Here is a 19,191-nt window from a genome sequence, read left to right on the forward strand (position 1 = left end):
CACACAGATTTTGGTAGGTTTTGAGGTGTACTTTGGTTCACGGTCCTGTTATAGAAACCAGCCTCTTCTCAGTTTCACGTTCTTAACTGACTGCAGGACATTTGCATCCAGAATTTATTGATATTTAGTAGAATCCATACTTCAGTTAAGTCCAAAAATCAGCAAAATATGTAATTTATCCAGGGGTGCTCAAATATTTGCATACAACTCTATATTGTACGCGCATTGTTTGGTTGTGTTTGTTCTCCAGTGTTTCGGCCTGCTGGGGGTGAACGGAGCAGGTAAGACCTCTACATTTCGCATGCTGACTGGAGACACACCCATCACTCACGGAGAGGCTTTCCTCAACCACTACAGGTACAAATGGTTTCTGTCACCCAGTCATTCATGTTTTACATAAGTTTTGTTCTACGCAGTGAATGACATGAACCCGTATGCATGAAGTGTCCCTTAGATATATGGATATAAAAGATATAAAAGTACATTTTTTCTTTGTGTAGTTTGTGTAGTTTTCTTTGTGAGTATTAGAGGTGGTTGTACCATTTAGAAATGTAACTGCAGCAGAAGTAGTAGGGTTAGAGGTTATAGTGGTAGTAGTAGTAGTACGAGAACAATAAAAGAGGTAGTAGTCCTAGTAGTAATATCAGCAGTCTATAGTAGTGTTAAACAGTGTGTTTGCATGGTTTTCAGTGTGCTGACAGAGATGGAGCGAGTCCACCAGCTGATGGGCTACTGTCCACAGTTTGACGCCATCAGCGACCTGCTCACAGGTCGGGAACATCTGGAGCTGTACGCCCGCCTGCGGGGGGTCCAAGAGAACGCTGTCACCAAGGTAACGTAAAGGAACAGTTCCACTCCAGAACTGAAATTAATGAATGAGATGTGGCAAAGACATGCATATACATATTCTTCCATCTGGTCTTTATAGATTTAGCAGCCTCTACAGATGAAATGAAACAGACATCTGAGTTCATCTGAGTACATCTGATATCTGAGTTTGTCAGACAAAAAAATTAATTAAAAAACTCAGTACTAAAACTCCGGTATAAAGAATACAGCTCTCAAATACAGGGCCATAATATATGTAGTCACTTCAGCTGCAAGGGAGATGCCACTCTTTTTAATCACCAAAGTCTTTGTTGAGGTTTGGCACATCCACGTGCAGTGACAGGCTTTTTCAGCTGCAGGATGTCACAGTGACGAGGCTTCTCTGCTGTCCTGCAGGTGGCACAGTGGGGGGTGAAGAAACTGGGGCTGACGCAGTACGCTGAACGGGAGGCCGGAGGCTACAGTGGGGGCAATAAGAGGAAACTCTCCACTGCTATCTCTCTCATCGGGGCTCCGCCTGTTATATTCTTGGTGAGGATCAAACTAGTTAGACTAGAACAGCTGGAGAGAAACCTCTACGATCAAGACAGATGAGGAACCTTTCAGAAATGACTGACACTTACTGTCAACGAGTAAAACATTTTCCTCCCTGTGGAAAACAGGCTTATTGGTTAGATGGCATTTGAAAAATGTTGAAAAATGAACAGGCATCTCACCATCTGTTTGCATCATGTTTTGATTTCTCTCGTTCTCATCAGGATGAGCCCACCACTGGTATGGACCCAAAAGCCAAAAGATTTTTGTGGAACTGCATCCTCAGTGTCACCAAAGAGGGAAGAGCTGTAGTTCTCACCTCCCACAGGTAGGAGAAGATGTACACTAAATTATTATGCACGTATACAAGAAAAGTGGATATTATAATCTAACTGAGGGCTATAATAGCCCTTTAACAAACGAGCAGCAAGACCCTCAAAACCTTATTTCATCACTGAAGGTGGTTTTTAAATAAAACCCGTGATTATTGTGAGCACAGCACAGAGAGTAAACTCTTTTCTGCTTTACAGCTGAAGGTTGAATCAATGTGTAAATGTCAATGGGTTTATTCCTGTGTCTGTATGGTCAGTATGGAGGAATGTGAGGCTCTCTGCACCAGAATGGCCATCATGGTTAATGGCAGGTTCCAGTGTCTGGGATCTGTACAACACCTGAAGAACAGGTAAGCACATATTGCATATTCTGACTAACCTCAACAATACAAGTCAAACTCACAGACTCACACTCACAGTTTATCAGTCAATGGAGAAATGATTGTTATGGAGATTTGTGCTGTTTTGCATCAGTCAAAAGCCTCGCGTCTGGACTGTGTTATTTACTAAATTAACACAGGTTTTTTTTAGATGCTGGAGACTTTTGCTTCCTAACTTGACAAGTTGATCCTCACTGAGGTGAAGTGATCTGTGAAGGACCCTCTCTGTGCTGATATATCTGTGGAATTTGTTGTCATAGTAAAGCAGCTGACTGAGTCAGTTGATGAGTTTTACAGTCATGAGATGAGTGCAGCATTCAGGGTCTGAACAGTTCTGAAATTAGGGAAATCACCAAAGATCGTTTACACTGAAGTTTCCGCTGTTCATCTGAAACTACAGTATATTAATTAATACACAGAATGACAGCTCATCTAGGGTCCACAGTTCAAAGCCAAACAGTCAAACCTAATTCATTCATCTTTATCTGTGTCAACAATGTGATGAAGTACTTTGATTTGACAGGTATTTAATTTGCTAGATTTGTCATAAACAGACATTCTTGTCTGGTTGTTACACCCTAAAACATTTGTGTATATGTGGATTGACTGTATACACCTGTGCAGGAAATCATTTGGTTATGATCCTGTAAAATGTTGTAGATTAACTTATTTTTGTATTGTACATATTCATGTTTTTTTTTACTTAAATTCCATTTAACTATATTGATGTAACATTACATATAAAATGCTGAATATTGTTTCTCTCCATCTTTCAGATTTGGCGATGGCTACACCATCATCCTTCGTCTGGCGGACACTAAATCAAACCCGGACTCGTGTCCCATCAGCACCTACATGAAGAACTCTTTCCCCAGCATCGAGCTGAAGGAGCGTCACCTCAACGTGCTGCAGTATCAGCTGCCCTCGCACGCCTGCTGCCTGGCTCGTGTCTTCGATGTGTTGGCCAACAACTATGAGGAGCTGGGCATCGTCGACTTCTCTGTTTCACAGACCACCCTGGACCAGGTGAGGACCATGATGCAACTGTGATGAAAGTATTCACACCTCTCCATCGTGTTAGCTAATGAGTATTTATGAAAAAAAGGGGAGGAATGGTTCAGATCTGTGTAAATAGAAATAAATAGCTCTTTATGCAGGCAGCATGTCAGTCATTAACATCTGAATCTGAAGTGAATTAATTGTTGCTCAGTCTAACATTAAAAAGCTAATAAGGGAGAAAAAATGCAATAAAAAGTATCAGTGATCCCATCATATATATGTGTGTGTGTGTGTGTGTGTGTGTGTGTGTGTGTGTGTGTGTGTGTGTGTGTGTGTGTGTGTGTGTGTGTGTGTGTGTGTGTGTGTGTGGCCGGGACAAAAATTATTTATTTCTGATATAATGAAGGAAAAGTAAAGAAACAAACCATCTTTAAGTTTTAGTTTGAGACTAGTCAGCTTAATTAACCTGAAGAAGCTGTGAGGCAGGTACGAACCTCCATGCTTCTGCTACATGTTAGCATGCATGCTAAGATGTGTTAACAAGAACATAACTGGATGACCGACTGTTATGTGCTTTACAGCTGACCATTCTAATAGAAATTAATTGTGTGACACTAAAGCTAGTTGGTTTTTGTAGGTGTTTGTCAACTTTGCTAAAGAGCAGACTGATGACGACCAGCTCACCAGCGTGGTTGTCAGCAACGGGACAGTACAGACCAACCTGGCTGCACTTGCCAACAGGATCAACCCGCCCACCATCCAACCACAACCAGCCATCACACCTCCTCAGCAAAGCAAGACTCCACAGCAGCATGCACAGTCATCAGACAGCAAACCAAAAGAGGATAAATCAAAAAAGGCTAACTCTAGCAAGGGCAAATCTAAAGATGGTAAAGCTAACGATGAAAAAAGCAGCAGTACAGCAATGACCAGATTACCTCAGCAAGAGGAGAAGGACCAGGAGATGCCTCAGACGAGCCGGAGGAGCAGTAGTGGATCAAACGGCAGCCATGGTGGAGTTCAGGGGGAATCCAGTAAATCCAGTGGGTCCAAAAACAGAGGAGACAAATCCAGTAAAGATCCTTCTGCACTTTTTATAGTTAGCAGGAACACACAGGACAGCGCACTGTGAAGTTACTGGTGCAACCTGAGTGCATGACGCAGGTTAAAAGGACCAGTTACAGACAAACACCTTCTCTTACTCATTTTATGTTCATTTGGAGGTTGCTTAGTGTTGGCAGCAATCTCAATATGCAACATAGGACAACTGAGCTCACTTAAAGTCCACCGGTAAGAAGTGAACAGTGAAACTGGTGCAATTTGAAAGTGACTCAGTTCCCTTAAATTTATCCCCTCGGGCTTCTCTGAAGAAAGAACCAAAGGTAATTGTCTCCAAACAATGGCTTAGCTGCTTTTTTCATCCATTAACTGATTTTTTTTTTTATCTGTATACATATGTGTAGCTTTATACCCTTTATTTGGGTTCATAAATCCAACACTGTGTCTTCTCTTTCTGTATCAGTCTCATAGGTCCCAAGTTGTAGTTTATCTATTCTTAAAGAATATTATTCAAGGGTCAGTGTAAAAACAGTGGGTGGCGTTCCTCAGGGCTAAATCATTAGACCTCTCACAATCTCGTCTTTATTTTACAGAAAGCACTTTAAAAAATGAAAATGCTGCAGACACTCAAACAGTAGCTGAAGTAAATGTGTTATATGTACTTATTAAGATGATTTTGTATGTCAGAAGGCATTTGCATGGTTCTAAATGCCTTCTGAACAACATAGTGTCTCTTATGTGGAGATACTTCTTACTGCAAGTTCGTCTTTGAATAACACTTAGATATTTAATGAGGAACTTAACAAATGTTTTTTAAATCAAGAATTTTTTGTCCAGTTTCTGTCAAAATGTTGTTTTTGTTTTTTTATTTTTTATTTTAAGTGATTGGTCATTGGGTAACAGTGCCACTGTCCAAATGAAGGGTATTACGTATGACTGGGAGGCAGGAAACCTATATTTCTGCCTGGTATTTACTGTTGTTGTTATAGTTGTTTAATAAGGAAGTCATGTTTTCTTTTTTGTTTTTCCTTTATATATCATATCACATGTAGAGGAATCATACATCCAGACTTAAGCTCTTGAAGGGTCTGGAAGCCTCATTTAATCATTCTTAAATGATTTAATTATTTTAAAAATATAAAACTATTGAGGAAGCTTCACACACAGGTGTGACTCTATATTGTTGTAACTGTCTTTACAAATTCTTCTACTACTGTGGAGGTGACTACTTCTATGCCAATCATTCCAAATTCAAAGAATAATCAAGATCAATCATAGAATTAATAGTAGAATTCAGTTTGGCAGTTTTTTTTATTAATTTTAAGCTTCATTTAATAAACTCTTTATTTTTTTATTTATTTTTTTTAATCCAAAAAAAGCTGACTGAATGTCCAAAGCAGGCTATTACTGCACTGTAATGAACTGTTACTTATTAGAGGATTGTTGTAATACAACTACAGTATATGCATGAGAATAACAGAAGGTATCAGAAGAGTTTCATCCCAAAATGCAAACTGTTACATAAAAAAATCATTTAAAAAAGGTTACATGTACTGAAAAGGGTGAAATTATGCAAAACCTAAACTGTAAGCTGGATTTAAATGCTGTTTGTTTCATTTTGGAATGAAAGTCTGTACAACCAAATGTACTTTTAAGCTTGAACAGTTGTGCTTGAAACATTAATTTATCTGTGCATCTACTGTCAAATGTACATTATATACTGAAAATATACTAGTGTAGAAAAAACAACAGGTCTGTTGTGAATGTTTTGTCCTGAAGGAAAATAAAAAAAAATCTATATTGTTTCCTGAATCATTTATTTTAAAACAATGTGCTGTGTAATGTGAGTCCAGTCTGCTGGTTCTGATGAGTCACTGCAGCGTGGTGGGAGTCAGGAGATTTGTCTTCGTCATTGTGAGGATGAGCGTGGGTTTAGGTGCAGGAAAAAGCGGAGGGAGGCTCCTTTGTCTGTTTACACCGTGTCCACCCCCTGATGTTCCTGTTGCTGCTCCACTGTTAGAAGGAGGAAAGGTAACACTTTACATTTAGGGGCACTGTAACATAGTTACATAGTCATATTCATATATTCTATATTATTATAACTGTTTTACTATATTGTTTGTGATGAGTTTATACAGCAGCATCTACTTATGGGTGTCAACATGAAGAGTTAAAGATACAGAAAAATATATTAATAAACACTTAAATCTGCTTAAAACTACATTATAGTCTATAATAGACTACATAAGTCTATTTTAAACCATTTTGTCATGTTATGCTATGAATGCTTAATACTGGGACTTTACACATGGTTACAAGGTTACTTTGCAAAAAAAAAAATCTTAATAAACCTACATAAAGAATCTGTTAAATGACAACTTGAAACAGTTTGAAACCATCATGCAAAACTCAAGTTAGTGTCTCTTTGTGATACATTAGTCAATAAATGAAAAAGTCTTTAAAATAATATAGGTAAAGTGATGATTTTAATCATGTCAAACCCAACTTCTGATCAGTATCATAACATTCTGAAAAATTATACCAAAAGCCACCAAACATACATGTTGACTGGGTCGGGCTGCTGCCCGGCTCTCGGCTCTGTGAAATGTTGCTCACTAACAGACGTGATGAGGTGATCAGACTGAACTTGTCTCCATGGTCCTTCACCACTGCCTCTCTTCCTCCTCCCCAGTTTCTGTGTGACCGTCTGCAGCAGAGTGTCCAGACTGGACAAGGAGATGTCAGCGAGACGAAACTCAGGCGATCTCTGCTCAGAGAACAAGAGGGAAAAGCCGCTCATCAACAAACTCAGATGATATGTAGAGACCTGTGTAGATTATCAGACAAAAATCAAGTGTTGTTTTATATTATTTCAATCTCCTACATGTTTCAATTGCTTTGTGTGTTTTTATTTGTTTGATAATGTCAAACTTTGGTGTGGTTTGTGACTGAATGTCTCTAAAACTTGAAAAACTATAAACAAATTGTTTTTTAAAGTATGTACTTTATACTGGATACAGTACTTGCTCTTTCTAAGTTTTATTTTAACCCTGATTTTTGTGGACTTTACTGGCTCTTTGAGAATTTGCAAACCCCTCAAACTGCCTGCATCATTTTTAAAAAATGTTGACAGTAGAAATTGCAGCAAAGAAATGAGATGTTTCTCAATATCAGGTTTAATACTAGGACATTTTGCACTGTACTATTGGATAGTGTCCACAACATGCAGTGAGTCAATCATTGCCCAGAAAGGTGCTGCAATTGTGGGTTTTGAAAATGTCTCTCTTGTGCAAACCTGTGACTTAAACATTTCTTCTTAATCACAGCAGTGCCAGACCTGTTGCTTTCTCTAGGGTGCCCATAGAGATTTATATAAATCTTACTTTTTCTAATGCCCCCTTTAAATGAAAATGCACCACTCACCTGAGAAAAACCCTTCAACTCTCTCTCTCTCTCTCTCTCTCTCTCTCTCTCTCTCTCTCTCCATCTCATGATTTTCAGAAGCAGAGATAAAATTATGACAGAATGTTGTAAATTAAAAAGTGACTCACACTTTTAGAAAACAGGGGATTATCTATCCAGGGCCTGCTGTCTGACTCTTGTCCTGTAACTGGTGCATCGCCTCCACAGCCTTTAGTTGTCAAGTTTGGAGAGATTGTTTTTGTCGCTGTTGTCTCAGACACACTGATGGGGGGTAGAGGTGTGAGGAACCTCTTGATCTTCTGATGATCACAACAGTCAGGAGCTGGTTTTGGCTGAGTTATAGGTGGCAGCACAAACGGGGGACTTGGTGATTGCTTGGTCTCAGTGGCTCTGTCCCAGGTTAATCCTGTGTAAGAATCACTTGCATCAAGTATTTGTTGCACTAATGTGGTGACAATTGGGTCATTTTTGTTGCCGGCTTTTGGTTCCTCTTCACTTGTACAGCTGATATCTTCTTCTTTCTCTTTCTCTTCCTCCTCCTGCTCCACAGGCTCCTTAGCTGAAGCTAAAACAGGCATTAAGTTGACACAAAGCCTCATTTTATTCCCTGATGTCTCACATGTGGTTGTACCCTTGTCTGTGATGGATCTGCCGTTTGATGTGACAGTTTTAATCTTCTCCTTTGACTTGACAATTCTTATCCTGGGAACTGATTTCTTTACTTCGCCCACGATGATCGAACGTGTGTCTGGTTCATGTTTTTCTAGTTTTACTGTTTTCTTCTCCTTCCCCATCACAAAATTTGGATGAAAATACCTCAGTCAATCTTCTCTGATATTGTCCGAACATATCTCAAAAAACAGCTTCTTGAAAGAAAAAAAAAATGTTGTTCTGTTGTTCAGACTCAGCAGCGTTTTGTTTTCTGCCAAAAAACTTCTCAGCTCCTTTTCTCTTCAGCAGCAGTGGGAAAAGCTCAGAACAATTAGGTGGCCTATTAAACAGGTTGTTATGGTGACATGCACACAAACTCTCTTCACCCTTAGTGGAGTGGGAAAAAAAGTCATTGTTATTTCACATTTTATGACAATGCCTGAGATGAAACCAATCCAAGGTGAAGGATTATAGACAATGGAGGTGACAGTACCTTTATTTTGAAATTTTGACAGAAAGTATTATTTGAGGAGGTGTTCCGAAGATTGTCTATTGAATAAGATGAATCACCCAGGCTTTTTTTTTTTTTTTTTCCAAATTTTATTTATTTTTTACCTGTACACCACTGCAGTCATGCACATTTTTATTTGAATGTTGGATAGACAGAATATATGAGCTACCAAATAAAACAGAAAAAATGTACTTTCACTTCTCGGTAGTGATTATGAGCAGGGCATATGGGCATAAGTTGTAGTCTGTCCACATGTTTGTAAATAAATTAAACTCTAATTGCCACAATTAAAAGAAAATCCCTGCTACCGTTTGTTTCTGAGCAACACTTTAAAACTACACTAATCAATGTTCTGTATTAACAATGAATCAAATGAATGTGAGACAGAGTGAGAGCTCTTACTCGTTCCTCGTCTCTTTGTTTGTGGTGGGAGGACTCGCTGTCCAGCTAGCAGCCAAACATACTCTGTATTGTTTTAACTTCAATTTCCTCCAACACGGCTCGTAAAGATCCACACAGCGGGCTCTTTCTGTGTGCACGAATAAGATGGTCGTTCTGACAAACAACAATGAAGAACAGGATTATATGTGAGTGAAAGTCTGTCGCGTTAACAAGCTAGTTAGCAGTAGCCAGAATTCAAACAGCTAGTTAGCTGTAATTAACGTCAGGAACTGTAGCCGGGTTTGTATTCGCTGAAATCGTGCCAGCTGTTTTTCTAATAAGTAAAACTCGATAAACTCTTAGGAGCTGCTGGTTTGATCAACCTTAATGTTTAGGTTTAACCGACTGCTGAGTTGAATTCCCCGTCCCCGTTAGCCTTTTAGCCGCTAACCAGCTGACCTGAATATTGTTGGTTGTTGTGTTTTGAATTCATTTAGTCAAATGATAGACAGTGTGTTTCTACCAACAATTGAGATGATAATCTGCACTCCTGGCCGTTCCCTGCAGCATATCATATTTGCAGGAGGTAGTGGTTTCCTTGTTCCGTGTTAGCAGGTAAAGGTAAAGTTACAGAAGTGAGCTAAAGTCGTTATACACTTCTAAAATGTTAGCAAAATCTGTATTACATCCTCCACTTGGCTATCAAGAACATGTCAAAGTGAAATTAGGAGATATTTCTTGTAGGCAAACCTAAATAACCCAAGCAGCTATTATGGCATATTATGTCGCTGCAGTGTTGCTTACAACCTGCAGGGCTCGGGCTAAAAATGGCACCTCAGCTGAGCAAGTTGGCAGAAAACCCAGCAGAGGTGGTCCTCACACAGCACCCACTGACCTACATCTGAAGCTGCTGCTGCTGCTGCTGCAAGATGCTCCTCATTTCTCTGATCCGTTTACAAAAATACTGCAGAGACAAATCAGATGCAGCACAGAACAGCAAAGTGACCATGTCTCCTGATGACACAGGACCAATTGATGCTCTTTTCTTTTATGTGTGCTTTAAATATCAGAAGTTTTACGAGAGAGAGAGACTGACCATAAAATTACTTTATATAGGACCTATCCTTAGCCAGCAGGCAAGAAACATTGGTGAACTCACATGGAGTTTGTCTCCAGATCTGCTTTTTAGCATCCTAAAAAATACAGCAGAAGTGCATCCATTTCACTCTCTGAAATGGACAATTAAAATTCTGATCGTCTTTAAAGCATTGCATGGTCTTGTACCAGTCTGCTTTTCTGATATCCTGCCAATCTGTGAACTAGGACGGCCCTTCAGGTTCCCTGGCTCGAGCCCTGTAGTTGTTAAAATGCGTGAGTGCAGGACAAAAACTTCTGGTGAGATAGGTTTTAGTTTTTCCTTAGGATCAGAGAAGAGCTGAAAGTGTGAAACCTAGTTTTATTCTATTCATTTATATTTAAATAACTATTTCTCTTTTTTCTTTTCATTATTACTGTTCTATTACTAATTTTAATCCCTATGTGCGTTAGTCATGAATTGTTATATTGTTTATATTTCAGCTGTCATAACAGATTTGTCGGCTATGTGTCGGTCATCAGTAAAGCACTTTGAATTAACCTATTTATTTGTTTATTCAGATAAACTCTGATGAGAAAACATACTCCATAAAGCCCTCAACAACTGTTTCAGTGCGTTTTAGCAGCTTGATTGGTTTCCTTCATCTTGTTCTTCTTTCCTTGGAACACAACCCACATAGGATTATATTGCAGCGTGTTTAGCCACAATTTAAACCAACATTCAACAATGATGCAGATATTAAACGTTGTTGGATAAACGAAGAGACCCAAACTCAGTATCCTCTTCATGCCTGAAGCAGACCCTCAGACGTTACGATGACATTAACTGTGAGCTCAAGAAAATGTCAAATTCAGATAGAGCAGATGCAGAATGGACCAGTAGGGGCATAAACAATTGGTTATTGAAATGAATGAGAATTAGGTCAGGAAAGAAAGCGTATTGTCTTGTGATATTTGTGCTTTCGTGTCATATTGGAGATTCTGACTTGTAAATAGCGTTCACTTCAACATCCAAATCATAATCATGACTGGGAACCGGGGATTTTTCCGTAAACCTCGATATATCTGACTTAGCACTTGATAATACACAGGTGCCTGAAAACAAACAGCCTGTTTTTCAATGTAATTAAACCCAAATGGATATGGTGTTATATTGTCACTGCATGATATTTGAATTATCACATGACCACCTCTGTAACTATATAACCATCTTTATGATGTGAACATGGTTGTTTACATGGGAAACTTTCCCATCTCTGCCATCCATCCCATATGATATGAATGTGGGGCATATGCCCTTAATATCATCCTGTCCACCTGTACATACGTCACACAGCTGAATGACCTTTTGGACATTTTATGAAATATAAAATAATCACTGACTAAAAAAGTATATGCAGCAGCTTTGGAGAAGCTGGGTACGCCATACAGATGAACTACATCCCTGAAATAACTCAAATGAAGAAGATCTGAGTAGCTGGTGGCTGCCCCTAAGGATTTGTTCCCCCTAAGGATTAAACTGACTGAAGCGACATCTTGTTCTCTTTTTTCCCAGCCTGATAGAGGAGCGTAAATGCACCTCCCTGCCCAGCTCTCCCGCCAAGCGAGTGTCTCCCACCAAAAAGAAGCAGTTCTTTATCAACCAAGCCATCCGCAACTCTGACCTCACTCCACGAGCCAAAGGCAAGAAGAGCCTCCGCCGACAGGAGAACAGTAAGCTTTCGTTTCACCTGATCAGAACAGCAGATGCTTACATCCGCTGTAAGCCGAATCCTCCCAGACGGACCTTTAAGTCTGTTGTGTCACTAGCAGTAGATGCATACATGCAAACAATTATGGAAAAGGGAATTTACTTTGAATTCTTTGTTGCTACAAAAATGCGAGCACTAGAGACATTTGCTTTTTATTTGAAGAATTAAATCATTGAAGTTTTGCTTATATCACCACTCTATGCCTTTCTCTTCCCTCCTCTGAAAACCAGCACGCTTTCTTGCTAATCTTCTTGAGAGGGATGAGTGCTCCAAAGATGATATTGAGGTTTGCAGTAACCCAGCCATCCCGTCCATCTTCACTGAAGCCTGCACCAATGGAAACTACATAGAGGTAAGTCAGCTGCATTTAAACATGTCAGGGCTAACACTATCTAAGGTTGTAATGCTTTTGATTTATATGGCAGCACTGCTCTAGTGTGAGCCCTGACTTGGTCTTAGCTGAGGGTTTTTTTTTTTTTGCTTGTACATCAGCCTGCTTTTTATAAATTAATTTTAATTAAAGAAAACACACTGTTTTACAGAGTTGTAGAGAACATCCTGCAGGCATAACAATATTTTGGTGGAATTTTTACAGCGTGTTTTGCATCTGTGATCCAGACTAGTTTTTAAACAGATTCGGTTTCCTTCTTGTCCTGTTCTTCTAGTCATGGAATGACTTCATGAACTGCTCCGGTGAGGAGCAGGAGAGGCTGTTGTCTCTGCTGGAGGAGGAGGGGGCCAAGAAGAAAAACACCAACCGGAATGGTGAGTGTCTCAGTTTGTGCTGTGGTTGTAGGCCAGTTATTTAAAGTACGGTTGTTTGGTTTACCCTCACTCACCTCTTCTCAGTAAATCCTGCCTTCACCGCTCAGGACTGCTTCCAGAGAATCGATCGCAGGTTGCGAGCCACTCTGAGACGCAAACAAATCCCCATGGTGAGTGTCATGTCGTCACTGTGCTCGGAGGGAAAACGTCTGCAGATTATGTCAGTTAGGTCAAGACTTATATAAATGACAGGAGTCCATGTGTAGTGCAGTAACTTCAGGCATAAGCTCAAGTTTGATCACAAAACAACAACCTCGTGTGACCTCTGTCTGAACGGTTATTTAGAGCTGCAACTATTAGTTGATTAATTGATTGGTTGATGAACAGAAAAATAATTGGCAACTAAACTCAATATGTTTGCATTTTGAACTGTTTATCTGACAAAACAAGACATTTGAAGATGCCCCCTTTTGCTGTGGGAAATTGGGTTGGATATTTTTTGCTATTTTAGTAGCCAAACGACTAATGGATCACAGAATATGGTTGTTGTGTAGATCAAACCTCTAACTTCTCTTCTCTCCTGCCACCCACTGCGTTGTTTTTCTCCTCACAGGGAACTCTGGAAGTATTTGAGGAAAGGCTCCTGAGCTTTTTCAACGCTCAACCTCACTCTGTTTACACAACCAACCTCGCCAGCAGGTAGAAATCCTCTTTTATACATTCAGCAGATAAATTCAGTTCCTTCAGTTTCCTTAACAAGGAAGGTGTTAAAAAGTCTCAAAATGCATGTGCAAAAGTCTTGCGTATTTCTCTGGTCTCCTATAGGCAGTAAGATTAGTTAGAAAGTCCTGTTGTATCCGATTATGGGCCTGTCAGGAGACATTATACCCGTAAAAACTAAAAGTAGGATTGCTGTGACAGTGGATTGTGCAGCAGGAGGCTGGTTTAACCTTTTTTTATGGAGTTTCAATCAGCTCCATCAAACCTGGAACAAATACTGTCTCTACCTCTGCTACAGTAGCTGAGGACATTCATCGTCCTCATCCCAGTTTTACTACATTTATCCATTTCCAGGTTGCATTCATTTAATCAATTATATCCTTAGGAATTATTGTTATACACTGCTGGAACATACAAAAACATTTATATACAAATTAATGATTGGCCATATTGTCCTCTTTTCTATCATACTCACTTACATGTCCATACTTCAACTGGTATGGACATGTAGCAGATGTCAAACTGCTTTCCACATGATATTAAAAGTATTGAATTGAACTTGTATATTTATAGTCTTCCAGTAAACATAGGTTTTTGAAAGTTAAAAAACAAAGGTCCTAGAAAATTCTGTTTGCTTAAATATATTTGCTATTTGTTTTGTTTTGTTTGGCGGCCCTAAATATCTAATCCCATTCGTATCATTATGGAAAATGTTTGAGTCCATGTGTTCACCATCACCCTCATCCTTCAGCTGTTACATCACATTCGTCCTGACTTTAGCCCTGTGTGAACAAACACAGGCCCCTCAGCCAGTGTGGCGACACAGCCAGAATGCCAGCGCATTTACCTGGCGACAGTTGGAAGATGTAAAATCCTGTGTCAGCGTTATACAAACCACTGTGCATCGCTTTGTTCTGATAAGCCCTCAAACTCATAAAAGCATTACTCCAACTGAGCTTCCTGGGTCGTATCTCACTGGTACCTGAAACAACACCTTGGATTGTTTTAACACACTTTTGTCTCCTCGACAAATATACAGGTTGAAAGCTCAGACTGATGGATCCTAATTATGTTTCCCCACCTGGAAAATAAATCTATATTAGATTACATGAAACCTTTACTTCAGAGAACAGAGACAAACAAAAACAGGATGTGAGAGAATGGCAAACAGGTGGCATTTAACACAGACATACATTATAGTAATGGATCTGTGTGATGAAAAATGGACCAGTACACAAGCAAATGAGTTCTCAGTGTGAGGACATGGAGGAGGGGTGGGTTGGAAAAGTCACCTCTCTGTTGTTTGTGTTTGTGAATCAGCTTTGAGAGACTGCTGCTTCACGCCGTCTGCCAGTACATGGACCTCGTCTCTGCAAGTGAGTGGAAATATGTTCTGACATATATATATGAGACTAGTCAGTGTTTCCCTTAAATATGAGAGAAAGTCCTGCCTGAACCTCGGACAATCATTTTTCAGAGTCTGCTTTTCCTTCTGACTGCAGCTGTGCAAATATCCATGACACTGACATTTGTTCAGTGATATATATCTTGAATAAACTCTCAGCTTAAAGGCAGCCAGTAAATATGTGTGTGATGGGTTATTTTGAACCGTTTTATGGCTTCTCCTCTCTGATGATGAAAAAATACAGAGAAAAACAATGAATAAATTAATATTGTTGTATCAGTTTTGAGGAAAAACTGGCAGAAAACATCAGTTAATCATTTGATAAATACTGAGCGTTGAACACTTTTAGAGATGAACACCTATATGAGACATTTAAAAAAAAAAAATCTTTCTCTTCTGTTTACATAATCCTGTTTACGCAGCCCGGTTAGATTTACAAAGCCGCCTTAATGTGTTTGAGTCACATGAGAGTGATCAAAGTCTGTTGTGTGTTGGACCCTCAGGCACAGACTATAACGGCTCACGTCAGACTGAAGTGGTGAACAAACAAGAAGAGTTCCTGCCTCCTGCACTTCTGCTGTCTGCCTACCTTGAGCGGATGAGCTGAGACCAGGACCGCGCCCTGTTTCCACTGCATGGCTCTGCTGCAGGCAGGAGCTCAGAGAGATGCAGATAAGGTGCTCAGTCCGTATGTAGTGTCTGTGTAATGTCCACTGAGCTCCATAAACAGAGCTGAAAGACGCCACCCTTCCTTCTGCTTGGTCTGTGGTTTCTATAGTAAATTTTCCATTAATTTGATCCACAAACAAATCAGATCTAAACGTAGTAGAGTTGTCAAAGCTGTTTTTCATCCATCTAGCAATTTTATTTTCTGGGGTGATTTAGTAGCATAGAGTCATGAATTGGCCTGCATGGCTTAATTTTGTTAAAGAATGAATTAACTACTGTTTCCATTACAACATAGGAAATTAAATGAATTCTCTTTCCCTTATTTCCTAAGTATTTAATATACTTACATTGATAATAATATAATGATGATTAATTATTGTTCACATTGGGACAATGTGGTGATCTCATGATCAGATTTGTGAGATGGTGTTCATGATAATTACACGGCAGATGACAGCGGCTGTCATTAGGATTATAACATTATTTCAGAATTTACTTATAAGCCAGACATACACAAGGCATGATGGTTGTGCACTTGTATGCAAATAGGTGAGATAAAATAATGGATCAAAATAAAAAAAAAACCTTTAATTTATTTAATAGGTAAGTTTCTATCAAGCAACCAACACCAGGCGTCTTACACAGCAAATGATGATAAGCCTGCAAATACACAGATGAGCCAAACCGTTATGACCACTCACAGATGAAGCCAACAACATTAATTATCTCGTAACAACAGCACATGACTAGGTCTAGGATATATTATACAGTAAGTCCTTTGAGTCTGCGTGTGGGATGCAGGAGAAATGGGCAGGTGTAAAGACCTGAGTGAGTTTCAGAAGTTACAAATCGTTGCGGCTGACTGGGTAAGGCTGTAAGGTTTGTGCCCTCAGCAGTGGTGAGTTCGTACTGACAGTGACCCGAGGAGGGACAAACCACAAACCATCTGGTCCCAACCGACAGAAGGGCACTGTGGCACAAGTCACAGAAAATTCTAATGGTGGTTGTGGGAGGAATGTGTCACATTACACAGTGCGTCACACTCTGCTGTATACAGGGCGGATCTGTCATAGTGTCCGTGCTGCTCATAATGTTTTGGCTCCTTCTGTTGACAGTGCGCAAAAGCCATTTTTCTTACTTTTACAAAATTTTTGTATAAGCCAAAAAATGATAAAAATACAGTTTTTCCATTTATCCATCAATATATCGCTAATGATTTTTAACAAGTTACGTTCTGAAGATATAAAATGTATTATGAACATTTCTTCTCTATGATCTAACCAACTGCTGCACATGAGTTTGGAGTTTTTAATGCTTTCATGGTAATGGCAACAACCCCCCTCCAAAAGCACAACAGTAAAAAACACAATGAATGGAAAATTTACTTAGAACCCATTTCTGCTGTATGTAATCTGAGCTCTGCTCAGGCTGTAAGGACAATACGTGAAGGTGCTAAGACGGTTGAATCGCTCTACTGCATCAGGAAAAGCATCACTGCCTGAAGGATTAGCCTGTAGGATTTGTATGTAAGTAGTGAGATATGGAGCATGAATATTAATAATCTCTCTACATTATATGCACAGACACATCACTTGTCATCGTAGGTAAAGAAGTAAATGTCATCAAGGGTGTAAAATAACGGCTTCTAATATGCTTGGGAACTAAAGCAACTCTGTTATAATCATCTACTGTGTTACTACTCATTAGGTACAGTCTCTTCAGGACCTGCTCTGGGAAAAAAAAAATTCTGTGTCTTTCTTTTCCTTGTGTACAACGGTTGTGTTTCAGCTGCATTTTTCAGTCGTGATCGAGACTGAGCGATCAAGACTTAGAAACGACTGAACACAAAACGCATAACAACTGTGACGTGAAACAATATTTTTTAAGGCTGTTTTTTCACTTAAAGCTCGACTGCGTGGCTGTACTGTGGCTGATCAGATCCAGTACAGACACTGGCAGATGGCTGCAGCTGCTCCTGTTGCATTGCTGAAGAGCGGCTTTCACTGCACACCGGTGTAGACAAGGTGTAAATCTTATTTCAGTCACAGTAAATATTCAAAGACAAGATAAGGAACCATATTATTGTTAAAAAACTGCTAGTGTCCCTGTGCTTCTGGATTTGTTGGTGGATTTTTGCAGCATTAACAGTGGTTTACACTTCACTCACAGCTATAACTTTTTTTCTTCCATGAACTGGTAATATGGTTTAAAGTTATACTGTATGTACAGTAAATTTGTTACACTGAAGGAAAAAATAAACACATTCAAGGTGTTTTGATGGTAAGAACCTGCTGAGTTTTGACTCTCAGGCATGTGTCATCTCAATATTAACATTTACAACCCCAGAAAAGCACTTCTGCCTTATGAACACAAGTTTCTATGTTTTTTTTCTGTACATATATTTCTACATTTGTACTTGACTGGATTTTGGAAACACGTATCCAGGTTATTTAAAAAAAAAAAATATATATATATACACCTTATCCCTGGTTTCTTTTTATACTGTTGTCAGCAGTGTAACAAAACTTGACCTGTTGGTGCATTTTGTCAACAACCAAAGTTTGCGCATTTGTTGTGTGAAAATCCAACTTCTCAGGCTTTCATTTTCTCACTCTGAATGTCATGTAGTGATTTCACATGGTGTCATTTTATGTGGACTGTTTACTCTCCTGTTTGTCTCTCTGTACACTCTCGATCTCTCTCTTTTGGATCACATTTACCCCAGCATCCTGGGGCGCTGCCAACTTTTTAATGTAGAAGTAGTTGTGCTGTAAATAATGAACTCAGTTAATTGACTTGTGCCAACATTTGGATTGAAAAAGCCTAAAATAGTCTGAAAGCTTTATACACTAAACTGTAACATCTTTGTGTATATAATGATATGTGTGCTACAGTACCTATTTATAGTTATCACCGCAACTATTAAAAGATTTAAGATATTTGTTGCTCCTTTTATTGTTTACTTTTTCTTCAAAATGCTGAAAGTTACGTCTGAATGTATAGTCTCAATAAATGTCAGTTTACCCTCAAAAGGATAAGGCTGGAAAAATAGTTTTATTTTTCTAAATGTCAACAAATCAAATGAAAGGGAAAAGGGAAAAGCAGCATTAGATCAGTCTGTCTCTCAGTCATTTTTAACTTAACCAGCCTGTCTCTGGCTCTCAGTCTTTCACCCACTGATTCCAACTGAAGATGTAAATCTTTAAAAAACGTGTCAAAAACATATGCTTATGTGGTTTTTTAAAAAAGGTTCAGACCTTTTAACATAGTCATTTTAGTCCTTTAACATCTGGGCACTGAAGTTTTCAGTAAATGTTACTCAAAGTAGAGTAAACTACGTGTGTTTGATGCTCACCATCATACAAATGTTAAAGAACAAGAACCACTAACACAAACTGACTGAGGTGTAATAGGAGATTTTGAGACTCTGATAAAAGGATTGAAACGGAATCTTTTATTTTTTAGGAATGAATGTTAACATTTTTTTTTCTGAAGCTATTTAAAACACATTTACTTGATAGATGGACAGTGGTATTCGTCAGCATGTTACCAATAGATGGCGTACTTGTGCATAGAAATACTGGTCCACCACCACCACAAGGTTCAGAATTTATTCGAACGCCTGTGTGATCATTTAATGTGCTGTATAGACCATTTGCACCTATAGTTTGTGAATTTAAAGACTGAA

General features: G+C 39.1%; 3 protein-coding genes across 3 annotated transcripts in view; 2 read left to right on the forward strand and 1 right to left on the reverse strand.

The window, feature by feature from the left end:
* Positions 1 to 5,449, forward strand: part of abca7 (ATP-binding cassette, sub-family A (ABC1), member 7) — a 28,661-nt gene extending 23,212 nt beyond the window's left edge. The window contains exons 43-49 of the mRNA XM_041039962.1: positions 251 to 357; positions 691 to 832; positions 1,225 to 1,359; positions 1,587 to 1,690; positions 1,952 to 2,044; positions 2,851 to 3,100; positions 3,711 to 5,449. Coding sequence (XP_040895896.1) covers positions 251 to 357; positions 691 to 832; positions 1,225 to 1,359; positions 1,587 to 1,690; positions 1,952 to 2,044; positions 2,851 to 3,100; positions 3,711 to 4,205 — 1,326 coding nt within the window. The 3' untranslated portion in view covers positions 4,206 to 5,449. The remainder of the gene's footprint in view (positions 1 to 250; positions 358 to 690; positions 833 to 1,224; positions 1,360 to 1,586; positions 1,691 to 1,951; positions 2,045 to 2,850; positions 3,101 to 3,710) is intronic.
* A 554-nt stretch (positions 5,450 to 6,003) lies between these two features.
* On the reverse strand, positions 6,004 to 8,349 carry LOC121183360. The gene is made up of 3 exons (XM_041040401.1): positions 7,684 to 8,349; positions 6,694 to 6,899; positions 6,004 to 6,145 (listed from the first exon to the last, which is right to left on the reverse strand). The coding sequence occupies exons 1-3, from the start codon at positions 8,347 to 8,349 to the stop codon at positions 6,004 to 6,006; spliced, it is 1,014 nt and encodes a 337-aa protein (XP_040896335.1).
* A 790-nt stretch (positions 8,350 to 9,139) lies between these two features.
* r3hdm4 (R3H domain containing 4) lies at positions 9,140 to 18,510 on the forward strand. Its single transcript, XM_041039967.1, has 8 exons — positions 9,140 to 9,304; positions 11,749 to 11,906; positions 12,175 to 12,296; positions 12,610 to 12,709; positions 12,794 to 12,879; positions 13,323 to 13,408; positions 14,750 to 14,805; positions 15,338 to 18,510. The coding sequence occupies exons 1-8, from the start codon at positions 9,264 to 9,266 to the stop codon at positions 15,439 to 15,441; spliced, it is 753 nt and encodes a 250-aa protein (XP_040895901.1). The 5' UTR covers positions 9,140 to 9,263; the 3' UTR covers positions 15,442 to 18,510.
* Positions 18,511 to 19,191: the final 681 nt, after the last annotated feature.

The sequence above is a fragment of the Toxotes jaculatrix genome, chromosome 6, assembly GCF_017976425.1.
Source record: "Toxotes jaculatrix isolate fToxJac2 chromosome 6, fToxJac2.pri, whole genome shotgun sequence".
In the NCBI taxonomy this organism is placed as follows: Eukaryota; Metazoa; Chordata; class Actinopteri; family Toxotidae; genus Toxotes; species Toxotes jaculatrix.

What these genes read in the sequence shown, in the direction of transcription:
- LOC121183360 (XM_041040401.1), bottom strand. Translation starts at nt 8,349, where the DNA reads ATGGGGAAGGAGAAGAAAACAGTAAAACTAGAAAAACATGAACCAGAC. An exon ending in ATCCCCTGTTTTCTAAAAGT is followed by an intron (nt 6,900 to 7,683) that starts GTGAGTCACTTT and finishes TTCTCTGAGCAG; the next exon opens with AGATCGCCTGAGTTTCGTCT. An exon ending in CAGCCCGACCCAGTCAACAT is followed by an intron (nt 6,146 to 6,693) that starts GTATGTTTGGTG and finishes TCCTTCTAACAG; the next exon opens with TGGAGCAGCAACAGGAACAT.
- r3hdm4 (XM_041039967.1), top strand. Translation starts at nt 9,264, where the DNA reads ATGGTCGTTCTGACAAACAACAATGAAGAACAGGATTATAT. An exon ending in AATGAAGAACAGGATTATAT is followed by an intron (nt 9,305 to 11,748) that starts GTGAGTGAAAGT and finishes CTTTTTTCCCAG; the next exon opens with CCTGATAGAGGAGCGTAAAT. An exon ending in CATGGACCTCGTCTCTGCAA is followed by an intron (nt 14,806 to 15,337) that starts GTGAGTGGAAAT and finishes TTGGACCCTCAG; the next exon opens with GCACAGACTATAACGGCTCA.